At 41.1% G+C, this 14,336-nt stretch overlaps 2 protein-coding genes across 2 annotated transcripts in view; one reads left to right on the top strand and one right to left on the bottom strand.

Moving 5' to 3' along the window:
* Positions 1-7,660, top strand: part of LOC128686196 (von Willebrand factor A domain-containing protein 7) — a 37,773-nt gene extending 30,113 nt beyond the window's left edge. Inside the window, exons 20-26 of the mRNA XM_053773017.2 lie at positions 59-159; positions 752-932; positions 4,611-4,710; positions 5,086-5,303; positions 5,983-6,101; positions 6,245-6,398; positions 6,615-7,660. Of these exons, the coding sequence (XP_053628992.1) occupies positions 59-159; positions 752-932; positions 4,611-4,710; positions 5,086-5,303; positions 5,983-6,101; positions 6,245-6,398; positions 6,615-7,207 (1,466 nt within the window). The 3' untranslated portion in view covers positions 7,208-7,660. The remainder of the gene's footprint in view (positions 1-58; positions 160-751; positions 933-4,610; positions 4,711-5,085; positions 5,304-5,982; positions 6,102-6,244; positions 6,399-6,614) is intronic.
* A 1,590-nt stretch (positions 7,661-9,250) lies between these two features.
* LOC128686197 (uncharacterized) lies at positions 9,251-14,336 on the bottom strand (the record flags this gene model as incomplete). Its single annotated transcript, XM_053773021.2, is given in 4 exon segments — positions 9,251-11,723; positions 12,211-12,321; positions 13,602-13,771; positions 14,181-14,336. Coding segments are annotated over 4 exon segments (1,115 nt in total), but the record flags the coding sequence as incomplete, so codon positions are not given.

The following is a 14,336-nucleotide window of genomic DNA, read 5'->3' as shown; positions in this document are numbered from 1 at the left end:
TTTAAAGCTTCTACGTAAATACTTAGTGCATATGGTGATGCTCTGCTGTCTTCTCCAGTGCCTGGCACTCCCCAAGATGGCGTGGTGGTGTCTATAGAAGCCAACACAGCCACCATCACCTGGGCGGCAATTAACTCCAAATGTATCAGCCAGTATCAAGTAGGTCTCAAGTTGGTAGTATTGAAATCGTGGGGCACAAAGTAGAACTTAATTGGTACCATGTTATTGTAAATAAGATTTAAGTGGAACCTGTTTGGACAAAGTAACATTAAGTAAGGTTGAAGTGAAACCCTTGAAACTCCAAGTAAGATAAAAGTAAGACATGTTAAGTGCATGGAACATTAAGTCAGGTTAAAGGAAAACTAAAGATTTTGGTGACCATTGAATGAGCATCAGTTAGGGATAGAGTTCGACTTATTAGGGCTACATAACTCACGATGCACTTGAATATTTTACAGTAAATACAATTTTTATTTTTTATGTTGTAGAAATAATGTAGTTTACATGTAATAAAATATTGGAAGGCACAACAGAAGCCACTAATTATGTAGTGGATTTCGCAGCAGTGGTTTGTTATGTGAGTAGCACCTTAATACTCTGGTTCGCCTTCGGGTATCCAGTGGCTGTCACATCATGCGCTATCAAATTCTATTTTTTCTTTGTCGCCGGGGAAGACGGGGCATTCCTTTTTCCCCCGTGTTGATCCTGCCCCCGTAGAGCCGAACACTCACCCCCACTCTGTGTTACCCAGGTGTGCTACAAGGCAGTAGATTCCGTAGGGTCAAGAGTGTGTGAACAGACAAGTGCCACCAGCTACGACATGCTTGGGCTGGAAGCTTGTACTCAATACGAGGTGAACGTCACCAGTCTGTCCCCTACAGGTCTGACCAGCGCTTCCTCCCTCATCTTCGACGTCGAGACCATTCTAGCTCGTAAGTCTGTCAAGTTAATCAACCAGTCGGTCATTCTGTATTAGTCTGGCTGCATTTTAGGCTTTAAAAAAAATTGTTATAAATAAACTAATTAGGTGGTATATTATTCTCTTTTTTATGTATATTTAGTACTTTAACTAGTAGGCTAGTAAGCGAAGGTGGTTCATAGTTCAGTGCTTCCTGTCCATTTCCTCTTTTGTTTTTTGATAACATTTATAGTTTTTTGCTGCCCGTCATCTTAGGAGCGCTTTCGCTTCTTCCTCTCAATCCATTCGATTTATTTTCCTCTTGGCAGTATGGTAATGTGTCCGGCTCACAGGACCCGGGTTTGATCTCTGGGCAAGTGGAAACGTTAAGCATGTTTCCTTACACCTACTGCCCTTGTTCACCTAGCAGTTCCGGAAAGCATCCTGGGGAAGAGGACTCAAATTCTACACACTGGCTATCATGAGTTATCCTGAGCTAATAACTCTCTACATTAATAATAGGAATAGAATAATTTACTACTTCTCCTGCCTTTACTGTCATCTTTCTTCTTAAGCGGTTATGCCTCATCTTAAGAACATAAGAAAGAAGGAACACTGCAGCAGGCCTACTTGCCCATACGAGGCAGGTCCTCTTCGGTTCTATTTTAAGTATTTACTCATATATCATTTTCTGATTGCCTTTCTGACCCCATTCTTATCTATTCAAAATCATTAATAGCGCGTCTGTTTAGTTCCTTGTTTTCTATTATCTCCATTTTTTGTATGTTTTATACAGTTGACTTTTAGCTTTATCACATTACACTTCATTATAAACCATGAACTCTATCATTTATATTTCCTGTTCTCCTTGTTTGTACAAACATGTTTGGGGTTTCCTTGAGCTCTCTATCTGTTATCTCGTGTATTTTTTTCCTTCGATTTGTTTCCAACTGTACTCCATTCAGAAACTCTCATTTCTGTTTATCTCTCCTATGGTTTGTATTTTCTTGCATCTCTCTACACACACTTGTCTTCGTACTACTTCTTTCATGTAGCCAAAACTTTAGACAATTTAGTTCATGGTTCCTCTTCATAGACAATTTCCTTCATGAAGAACAGATCCAATCTTACCGAGACATTCTCTCCTCGTATCATCATAGTGTCTTTAACATGTTGCATTACAGACTTCCTCATTACTGTTTCAGTTAGTTTTTCTCGCAAATTTTTTGATCCTTCATGTGATATCCAGTTTTCTCAGTCGCTATCCTCATGATTCAAGTTTCAAGTATTCAGTAGTTTTGCTTTTGTTCCACTACCTCTTGATGGTGCTTCTCCCAGGCTTCACTGCCCTGTTGTTGTCTTTATACTCATATCTCTGTAAGTTTGTTGTCGATGGTGGATTGTAAGCAACTGCTGTTATTACTCTTCTGTTTTTTTATTCTGTTATCCCTTCTATATTGTCTCTTCAGAGTCGTTACTGCAGAGCTTAGCCGTCTGTTGCAGTAATTTTTTTAACACGTCGGCCGTTTCCCACCGAGGCAGGGTGACTCAGAAAGAAAGGAAAAACTTTCATCATTCAACACTTTCATCATCACTCATACATAATCACTGTCTTTGCAGAAGCGCTCAGATACAACAATTTAGATGTCCCTTCAAACTGCCAATATCCCAAACCCCCGGTTTCCCTGAATCCCTTCACAAAATAGTACCCTGCTCACACTCCAACAACTCGTCAGGACCCAAAAATCATTCGTCTCCATTCACTCCTCTCTAACACGCTCATGCACCCTTGCTGGAAATCCAAGCCCCTCGCCCACAAAACCTCCTTTACCCCTCCAACTTTTTCGAGGACAACCCCTACCCCGCCTCTTTTTCCCCCTCAGATTTATACGCTCTCCAAGTCATTCTACTTTGTTCCATTCTCTCTAAATGACCAAACCACCTCAACAACCCTTCTTCAGCTCTCTGACTAATACTTTTAGTAACTCACACATCCTAATTTCCACACTACAAATTCTCTGCAAAATATTTACACCACACATTGCCCTTAGACAGGACATCACTGCCTCCAACCGCCTCCCCTGCAGCATTTACAGCCCATGCTTCACACCCATGTAAGAGTGTTGGTACCACTATATTCTCGTACATTCACTTCTTCCATTCTTCCTCCCTCCAATGTGAAATCCAATTTTTCTTTACCTAAATCTTTTGATACCTGCACCACCTTACTCTTTTTTATGTTCACTTTCAACTTTCTACCTTTACACACCCTCCCAAACTCGTCCACTAACCTTTGCAACTTTTCTTTAGAATCTCCCACAAGCACAGTATCATCAGCAAAAAGTAACTGTGTCAATTCCCATTTTGTATTTGATTCCCCATAATTTAATCCCACCCCTCTCCCCAACACCCTAGCATTTACTTCTTTTACAACCTCATTTATAAATATATTAAACATCCATGGTGACATTACATATCCTTGTCCAAGACCTACTTTTACTGGAAAGTAATCTCCCTCTTTCCTACACACCCTAACCTGAACCTCACTATCCTCATAAAACTCTACAGCATTTAGTAACTTACCACCTATTCCATACACTTGCAACATCTGCCACATTGCTCCCCTATCCACTGTCATATGCCTTTTCTAAACCCATAAATGCAATGGAAATTTTCCTATCTTTATCTAAATACTGTTTGCATATATGCTTCAATGTAAACACTTGATCTACACATCCCCTGCCCATTCTAAAGCCTCCTTGCTCATCTGCAATCCTGGTCTCTGTCTTACCTCTAATTCTTTCAATACACTTTACCTGGTATACTCAGCAAACTTATTCCCCTATAATTTTTGCAATCTCTTTTGTCCCCCTTCCCTTAATATAAAGGAACTATACACGCTCTCTGCCAATCCCTAGGTACCTTCCCTTCTTTCATACATTTATTAAACAAAAACACCAACCACTCCAACACTATATCCCTCAGCTGTTAACATTTCTGTCATGATCCCATCAGATCCAGCTGTTTTATCCCCTTTCATTCTAAGTAATGCCTCATGCACCTCCCTCCCACACTCACATCCTGCTCTTCCTCACTCCTAAAAGATGTTATACCTCCTTGGCCAGTGCATGAAATTACTGCCACCCTTTCTTCATCGACATTTAAAAGTTCCTCAAAATATTCCTGCCATCTACCCAATACCTCCAGCTCCCCATCTACTAACTCCCCTACTCTGTTTTTAACTGACAAATCCATACGTTCCCTAGGCTCTCTTGACCTGTTTATCTCACTCCAATTTTTTTATTCTTATTTTCATTAAAATTTCTTGACAGTGCCTCTCCCACTCTGTCATTTGCTCTCCTTTTGCACTCTCTCACCACTCTCTTCACCTTTCTTTTACTCTCTATATACTCTGCCCTTCTTATATCACTTCTGTTTTGTAAAAACCTCTCAAAATCTCTAATTGGTAGTGTCATTCATGTCTGTCTTCTCTGTCACCTTACTATGTGATACTTCTGTGTGTGCAGATTTTCATATTTAGAAATATTCAGCACAATTAATTTATCATCAAGTTTCATCAGCAATAATACCACCATCTCCATTGTCAACACCACTACCACTACCAATACCACCATCACCAACATTATCACCACCAGTACGAGCATCACTACCACTAATATCACACCTTAACTCTATTCTTTCTCCACACCAGCTCCTGGACTGCCAAGAAACGTTCAGACGGCTTTGTCACTACCAGACGCCATCACTGTCACTTGGGACAACCCCTTGGAGAACGCTCACTGTATTCAAAAGTAGGTCCTTTGCTGTTATTATTTCCACTGGGAAGTCCTGAGACTTCTGATTACCTCTCATTACCTGGGTAATGACAGGTAATCAGGCTTAATCAAAGGAGAGTAGAAATGTAGTTCTGAGTCCTTGGATCAAGTGTTTCTTTAACGAGTTTTTTTTCTATTTCGTGTTATCAGACGGAGTATGAAGAGTCTATTAATCCTTTCCTTGATAGACCCACGAAGGTTTAACGCTTTCACGTAGATTATTATTATTATTATTATTATTATTATTACTAAAAGTGGTTAATCATTTCTTCATCTGTTTTACTGCCGCTCATCTACTCTTGTGCTCATTTTACTGATAATCTCTTGAAACCATCTTCATTCCTCTCACAGATTCGCTGTCTCCATCACCGTGAAGGTGACCAGTGCATTGACAGAGCTCCTGATGAAGCAGCAGCGCGAGGTACATATGGTGGCCGCTGACAGTGACAACACCTTCACCATCTACAACCTGGAGCCATGTACCAACTACACCATCGAGGTGGTCGCCATCGCCTGGGACGACTCTCTGGGACCCTCTGTTCAGAGTGACTCAGCCACAGCAGAGACAAGTACGGAGGCAGGGAGGGATAAGTACGGAAACGGAAAAGTTCGGAAGCCGGGATAAGTACGGAGGCAGGGAAAGATACGTATAGTGGGAGGACCTGGATGACCTGGAGAGAGTTCCGGGGGTCAACGCCCCCGCGGCCCGGTCTGTGACCAGGCCTCCTGGTGGATCAGAGCCTGATGAGGAAGGGACAAGTATGGAGGGAGGAAAGGAAGAAAAAGTACGGAAGGGGAGAAGGACAAGTATAGAGGGAGGAAAGAACAAATATGGAGGAAAGCGAAGCATTAAAAACGTTTGGCACAACACTGATTGCTATTATTCTAATTGTAGAGAAACGCTGAACCCGTAGGGGTTTTACAGAGCTTGGGAAAAATGAGGCTATCAGGTTCGATCTTTACGTAGACAAAGGAGACATAAGACTGCGTTTTGTGGATGGAGGATCGAACTTCCACCACTCCTTGCGTTGAATGGCCCATATGAATTTGAGCTGTTGCCGAGTAGTTTTGAACTTACCGGCGCTTTCTCTCCAATCGTGAATAATCTTGCCATCTCTTAGGCTCACCTTCAGTTGTTTTGATTCACCAAAGTATTTTACACCTGATCACTGTTTAGGTATAATGGAAGTGAATTTTTTGCTCTCTTATACTTGTCATTAAGAGCGTCTTTCCCTTGCCCTCTGGCAGATCCTGACCCCGTGTGGGAGCTGGCGACGAAGGAGGTCACTACTGTATCCATGGAGGTCACCTGGGAGGCAGCCATCATCTGTGTTGACCACTTCAAGATCTGTTACTACGATGAGGAGGTCAGCCTCACCACTTATCAAAACACCTGTTACAAAAAATTTATGGATATACTGTGTACACTTTCCTGCAGCACATTATCGTCCCTCCTCTCTTTCTCTCTTCTGTTAAACTGGTTAACTTTACAACACCGTCTCTACCACAGGAGGTGACCGAAAAGTGTGAGGTGGTGACTGAGCCGTCGGTGACGCTGACGGACCTGCTTCCGTGCGTCGATTATTTTGTCTCCGTCACCGCCGCCAGCTACTCTGACTACTACAGTACTGCTGTATGGCAGACCAGGAGGACCCTCGACATCGGTGAGTCCTGCTTCTTTCTCCCTTCCCCCCTTCCTTCCTTCTCCACCCTGTTATGATGGCGAGGGTGGTGATAGTGGAGGGGCAAAGCTTCAGCCCGAGATGCTGTGGTACTTGTGAGAATTGGTTGTAAAAGTCTTAACTCTAGTCACATCTCCATGTATTTCCAGTCAGATGCGTTGCAGGATCCTTAAATATGGTTTCTCTCTCTCCCTTCAGCACCTGGTACACCAGAGAATTTGATAGTCACCAGTAAAACGGCCCACAGCATCGAGATCGACTTTGACCCTCCGTCGGATAGCCCACAGTGCGTCGCTGAATACGTCAACTCGATTGTCGAGTTAGACGACGTGACGAAGGGGTCAGAGTTCTTGTTCTACCAGCAGCGGGGCTACACTTTTGATAACTTAGACGCTTGCACCCATTACGAGATAAAGGTTTGCGCTAGGTCAAGTGAGTTACAGGCAAGTAGTTGGGCAGTAGTTAATGACACCACGGACGAGGATGTCCCAACCGAGCCTCAATCGTTCGTGGTGCGAGACGCGACTACCACGTCACTGACTGTCGCTTGGTGGACCCCGGAAAACAACAGCAGGTGTGTCGACTCCTACGAGCTGGAATGGACAAACCCTTCAGGCGAGACGAACAGCGAGACCATCACCCATGTACCAGGTACCTCTCTGCCCTTCGTGGTGGAGAAGGAAATAACGAATCTGGACCCCTGCACCGAGTATTCCTTGAAGGTTTGGACCATCACTGCATCAGGTAGCGTGGGCCCTTCCACTGCACTCACAGCTTCCACTGAATGCTAAACACAGCGTTCATAACAACATCGAAACTTGGGTGTATATCACCGATATGCACCTCTCTGTGTATACGCTGGTATCTTGGATACATCGTAGCTGTGGAGTAATTGCCAAGTATTGCCACAGTTTTCCAAGCTAGTGTTGGGCTCTTTTTGAGAAATCTCAGATGTCGTTGAAAATATTATTCCCAGAGTGTTAGTCATTTGCAACGAGACAGAAAACAAACTTTCAAACTTTCTGAATTTTTTTTTATCGAATAAGAGAGGGCCATTTTCAAATCTGGCATCCTTGATGTATATTGAATTTGTATTAATTTGCTCTTATAAATTAATTAGTGTTTGAAAATTTTCACAACAATAATAAGAATGCCCAGATGATTCCGGTGTGAGATTCGCTTAGCATTCTAAGACCACTGACTGCTAACTGTTATATAAAAATGAGCCAATTATTAAAATGAAATTGTTTAAATATCCTCAACAGTTGTGATATACACTGAGAAGTATGTAGACGTAAGACATGTTGAATATTGCAGCTGGGGAAGACCCAAGCAAGAAGACTCATGTGGTTGCAGTGGGGATGGGACCCAAGCAAGGATACTCCAGTGATTACAGTCTGGATGGGACCCAAAACAAATACACTAGTGGTTGTAGTGGGGATGGGACCCAAGCAAACACACTCCAGTGGTTGCAGTGGGGATGGGACCCAAGCAGACACACTAGTGGTTGCAGTGGGGATGGGACCCAAGCGAACACACTCCAATGGTTGCAGTGGGGATGGGACCCAAGCAGACACACTAGTGGTTGCAGTGGGGATGGGACCCAAGCGAACTCACTCCAATGGTTGCAGTGGGGATGGGACCCAAGCAGACACACTACAGTGGTTGCAGTGGGGGATGGGACCCAAGCAGACACACTCCAGTGGTTGACCTAGCTAGTGATCAAGACCCTGTGATGCACGACCTGCTTCAGTCGTCGTCCCTCCTGACGAACCATCGACCACCACTTGTGCAGTCCTATGTCCGCGAATCGTCAAAAGTTATGCATTATTACTGACTCAAGAAATCGTAATGACACGATTGCAAACAAACCATACCCCCGCGGGTTCAATCCCAGCCGGGGGTATGGTTTATGCATTATTATTTGTTCATTGTTTTAACACAAGTGCGCTGAAACCCGTAGGGGTTATTCAGCGCTAGAACTAATTAATAGTCAGCATTGATCACATATATAAGCGCTCCCGTGTTTACGTTGTCATACTTTTAAGCCAGTACTTGCTCATTTTCTTCAATAAAATAATTAAAACCAACATTGATTTTAATGCCCATGTTCAGTGGCTGATTTATGAATAATTGCAGCGTGTTATAACTAACTTCTTAAGCTATTGGTGAGAACAAGCTGTTACAAAAAACAAACAGAAACACTCTCACCATCACTCACTCCATCAGCGTCTTTGCCAGTTCAAAACTGCAAATATCGCCACCCGTCCTTCAGAGCGCAGGCACTCTCTCACAAGGAACACAGCAAGTGTTAGAAGGATACAGTTCATATATTTTGATGTCAGATCCTCTGCATATCCCATGATTTTTTTTTACCTGGCATTATCAAATGAAAGGTTACCAAATTTATTTTTATGCAATAAATAGTATTAATATTAATAAGTATTATTATTGTAATCGTTGATTTTACGCTAAATCCCTCTGTTTACGTCCTCTTCTGTTGGGATTATTGTAGGTTCCTCACCTGAGGAATGGGAGGCAATCCGATTTGATCCGAGGAAAGAGAGTGTAGGCCCAGTTCCTTAGATCAAGAGCCCTTCACTAGCACCAAGGTATCCTCGTCCCTGTGGTACAAATCAAATAACATCATTCTGACTTGAAGTTTTCCCATAATCCACAGACAACGATTTTTTTTATTCCATTTACAAGCAACAGTGGCAATGGAAAGTGAATCACAAAGATTTATTGCAATTATGCACAATATACTGTACGATAAATTGTAAATTTTACTGATTTATATTAACCAGCTAGGGGGGGAAATTAATAAAAATATCTTTCAAAGGGCAGGTTTTATGTACATATAACATTTTAATTATTGAGAATCGGTTACTGACAAGCGTCGGGATAAGTGTCAAGATAGCTTCCTGGGTAACCACAAATATCTACACATTTATATACAAATCTCAGCCGTAGAAAGATCTACATGCTGGTAGTATTTGTTGTGGATTTCTGTATGAATACCGGTTATACAGGCCTATATAAACTGTCGGTACAATTCTGTATATAGAAAGCGGGTGCATATCTATATAAATATGGCTGTTAAGTTCCCTCCTGATATACATTTCTAGTGGGCTCTCTACCGATATATATTTGTGGCAAGGTCTTTCCGTATACATCTGTGATAAATTTTCTACTTATGTACATTTGTGGTAAGTTCGCTACTGATATACATTCGTTTATTCATATTCCTAAGGGACTATAAGAAAAATATTTAAGTGTGTCTTCAGTAATGATAAATAATATTTTAAAACAGAAACAAGCTACAAGGTTTGGAGGTTAGGTAAGGGTGGTCAAGAAACAGGAAAAGTGTTTCCTGACGCGGATCTTAGTCATATGATGACCCGTAGCTGGAGCTTTTGGTCATCTAACCGAGGTCTTCCGCTGGTTTACTAGTCCACCCCTTTTAAAATTTTGGTTATAATTGTAACCACGAATGCTACTTGGTTTGGAGGGCTTGAAGAAAAGCATAGCAAGGCCACAAGGATCACATTCGAACAACTCGGTCAACTAAAGCACTTAGCATGCGAAAAGAATTGAACAGTGTTCTAGAGACAGCCACTAAAACTGTTTCCCTTACTGGAATCATAACCCTCATTCAAACCTACGATAACCCTTAAAGAAAAGCAATTCAAACTCCATTTGTTAAAGGAAAACATGGCGAAAAAAAACTCAGAATGAGAGTGAGATTCATAATCTATACCGAAGATGATAACAGCAGCACTTCCCTATACCAGAGAAGACACTATTGTCCATACTGCAAAGAAACTTTGAGCTCTACACAAGGTTTGTTTAGAAAACACCTAGCATTCCTTCTCACCAAATATACATCCGCTTGTGCAGGCTGAAAGCACCATCCCTCACACAAAACGATGGTACTTTCAAAGTTTGGGTGCCTTCATGCGAGTTAATTTTCCTTTCCTTGGATCAAATCTGATTTCCTCTCATTTCCCAGACATGTTAACTCTTTCCCATAATAATAATAACGTAACCATACAAAGTAGGGTTTGCACAGCTAGCCTAGGTAGACTTGTTTGTTATATATTTTATACCTTGCACTTAAGCGTATATTTACGTCCAAATTTATCCTCTTAATGTGTGTGAATATATAATCTCTAATGGCTATAAAATTTGTAAAGGCATGAGCATAATCTGTCTGTACGAAGCCAGGCATACATATAACAAAATCATGTGTGTTGAAGTCAGACTCTATTATGTATAGATTCCATCTTGTTAACATTTAAACAATACTTGACAAAAAGTATGAGCTTGACTCAAGTACTTATCATATTTAATCATTTTTTTAAAACGCCGTCAGAACTGTTCTCACATCTTGCATTATTATGGACATGACTAAAATTATCAAAGAATTTAGAGACATTTTTGTGCACAAATACTAAAAAAAATAAAAATTCTTTAGCTGTAATAATACATATATAGTATTATCAGGAATTTTTTTCCGACTATAGGAAACGCATAACTTAGTTATCAAATCAAACCAATGCTATCATATCTGAAACACTTCAATTTAACTATCACAGACAAGGATACTGCTTGTTGGGTTAACTGTAACTAAGAAAATGAGATATTATACTGACATATAGGGCACTTGTGAGATTCCTTGAGACACCGACGTAAACAATCAGCATGGAAGAAGTGTTGGCACTGTGTTATGCGAGCGCATGACATGTGTGTGAGACAGATGGCGCATACATCATCATGGTCCCTCACCTCGCAGCGACTGGCAACGCGATACCCTGCCAGTGTTGATAGTTCCTTCTTCAAAGGCTCTAAATACCCCTCCCTTAGCTCCCGATACTTAATGCGGATGTTTGTGAAGCTAGAGAGGAAGATGAGTCGTAAATTGCCGGTAAAGACGCAAATAACAGTAATTATTGATGATAAAAAGATATGAAAGGATATGAGAATTGCCGGACAGTAGAAACTCTCCATGCTTTCAAAGTATTCAAACTTTCTATTGTCCAGCCAAGTTGCGAACATGTCAGTGAAGACTTTCTCGGTGGAAATAAAGTAGATGCCGGTGACAAGGAGGTAACCTGTGGTCGGAGAGTAGTTCTTGAGGCCCTTTTCCAAGCCAAAGACGAGGAGCATGAAGACGACGGTGATGATGAAAGTGATGGCCTTAGTCCACTCGAGTACGATCTTGGTGGCAGAGAGGGCTAGATGACGTACAGTGGACGTCCTTGCAATGTTCACGTACAAAGACCAGTCCTCCCGTTCCACCAGCTCCTGAGGTGCGCAGGAATGGATCAGTACGTTTACGAGTTTTAGTAAATAACAACAACCAATATATTTATTTTTTTCATAGAAATATATGGCATCAACGTAATTAATACGTTAAAATGAGTTTGAATTACGTTATATCATAATCAAAAAAGGTAAAAATCTCCCAGATGCGGGAAAATCCATATTATACATAGATTTCCTCTACCGTGTTAACTAAATATTAACCTGACCTTGAATTGGTGTATTAAAGTTATGGATGAACATCAGTCATAATGGACACAGTTTATCCAGACACTGAAAACAAGTATACTTTAAAGCCCTAAAATAGGAATTTACACCAAGATAAACACCTCACCATGGAAAGTTCACTTACAAGATGAGTGACGCTGCCCAATATACTCGGCGCTTGGGGCAAAATATCAAAATCCTTATCTACACAATTACTATTCTGACGCTGTTCACTCATGAGAACAAGGTTGCCCTGCCTCACCTTGACGTAGGAAACAGAGTAAGCCACCACGTTGAAGAACAGCAGAGTGTACAAACTCGATAATCGCTGGTTCGTCATGAGGACACGGTCACACATACTGAAGAACACAAGCTGTTGGTAAGAGAGAAACACACGATGATGTGAAAAGATTTAGACAATAAAATCAGAGGAGTATTGGGTTCATTCAACCTACACCCAGCCATTCTCACTTTATATTTGTTTAACCTATTTTTTAAGTCTCTCTAAATTATTATTAATATATTTTGAAAATCACTGAACCCGTGAATGGTTATTGTCATGGAATGTGAGTATGTTTCACTCGTAAATAAATCTGTTGCCAAACCAGTGTTCTAATCCTTCGTAAATCTGAGCTGATCCATAACTGCGAGCTCTCTCTTGGTTAGGTATTTTCGGCACTTTCTTTATATCCGTTTTACTTATTAATAGTTTCCAATCATATTCTCCTCATCCCCCATCGTCCCACTTTCTCCGCTTTATCAGAGCATCAGTGTTTTTAGTCTTTGATTGAAAAATCCTCTGCATGTTTTCCAGCTCATTTATATTCATTTTGTAATACAAAAACAGAAACTGTTCCATTCAAGGCGAGGCTTATCCAAAAATATATGGTTGAACTATAACTGTATTGCTCTTCAAACCGAGCTTGCTGACTGACTTCTTCAACAAGCATTATAAATATTAACAATTTTGGCTGACTTTACATAGGATGGATAGAAGGCCTGGTCTGGGACCCGGCCGCTGACCCCCACAAAAATCCTTCAGGCACACTGTATTAATTTTAGCAATGTTAAGTCAGGTATATATTAAAGAAACTCTCCAATGGCTTTACGTTTTTCCGGAATCAGAAAGTTGTTCAGTTTTAATGAACACATTGGTAAAGCAAGTCACTAGTGACTGTGATCTTTATTTTTATTAGCTCAATAATTTTTATTTTTCTGAATTTCATTTGCATCCTGTGTGAAGAAATATAATATATAGTTTTTTTTTAAATACAGTACAAGTTTCTGTCATTATCATGCTTGGAGACAGGTTTGAGTGCAACTCTCCTTTCACAGTATTTATTATTAGGGTATATAGTTCTTAAATCTGGAAAATCACTTTACGATCGATTTTAGATTCTCTTGCTATTCTAGCTGTATAGCCCTTGTGGCTTAGCGCTTCTTTTTGATTATAATAATAATCTTGCTATTCTAACTTCATGTTCTTGTCTGACTTCGGCTATCACTTGCAGACTTCAGTTACCCCTAAACATATTGATTCTAAATCCCCCCCCCCCCGTCTTCTCGTGATAGGCCTTATAAATAACCAAGACTCATGGTCCTGTTCCTCAACCAGAGTTCAGTATCTGTCTTGCTACTGTAGTCTCAACTCACCTGATTAACCAAGATGGACGTTACTTTCATCTTCATATAGAGTGTTTCGAACCCCAGGATGCGCCGTTTTATCCTCAGCACCACCCGTCGTGCGAACACCAACCATCTGCTGTCGAGTCTGCTGCTGCTGCTGCTGCTGCTGCTTCCTCCTGCTGCCTCTCCTGAGATCCCTATGTATGATAGTCACAAGAGTAATGAAATATATAAGGTTAGGTAAGGGTTGTCAAGAAACAGGACAAGTGTTTCTAGATGCGGGTCTTAGACGTATGATGATCCGCCGCTGGAGCTTTTGGTCATCTGACCGAGGCCTTCCGCTGGCTTACCAGACCACCCCTTTAAAAACTATGGTTATGATTATAACCATTAGTAATTAAAAAAATATACAATAAAACGAAAATGTTAAAGTTATAGGGAAGAATGTAGCTCTAATACTCCCAAATCATAAAACTTGTTTGCTACTGCTACAGTTTATTTTTCAGTTATTTGACTTTCTGGTAAATTTACAACGTCTTCGTTATATAAGCTGAAAATTATTTATAGACTAATATTAAAAAAAAAAAGAGAAGTTATCCATCTTACCGACATGATGCTGGTCGGCCATCTTGGCCAAACAGCCACAAAGACACACCACAGAGGCTGTGAGGGCACTTATCATGCCCACGCCCGCCAGGTGGGCACCCTGCTTCTCTGTCCGCGCCGCCCACGGCAGCAACACCACCACCACCAGTGTTATAC

This window comes from Cherax quadricarinatus, chromosome 9 (assembly GCF_038502225.1).
Source record: "Cherax quadricarinatus isolate ZL_2023a chromosome 9, ASM3850222v1, whole genome shotgun sequence".
NCBI lineage: Eukaryota > Metazoa > Arthropoda > Malacostraca > Decapoda > Parastacidae > Cherax > Cherax quadricarinatus.
Note: the sequence above shows the minus strand (reverse complement) of the source record. Positions and strands in the feature narration are given on the sequence as shown.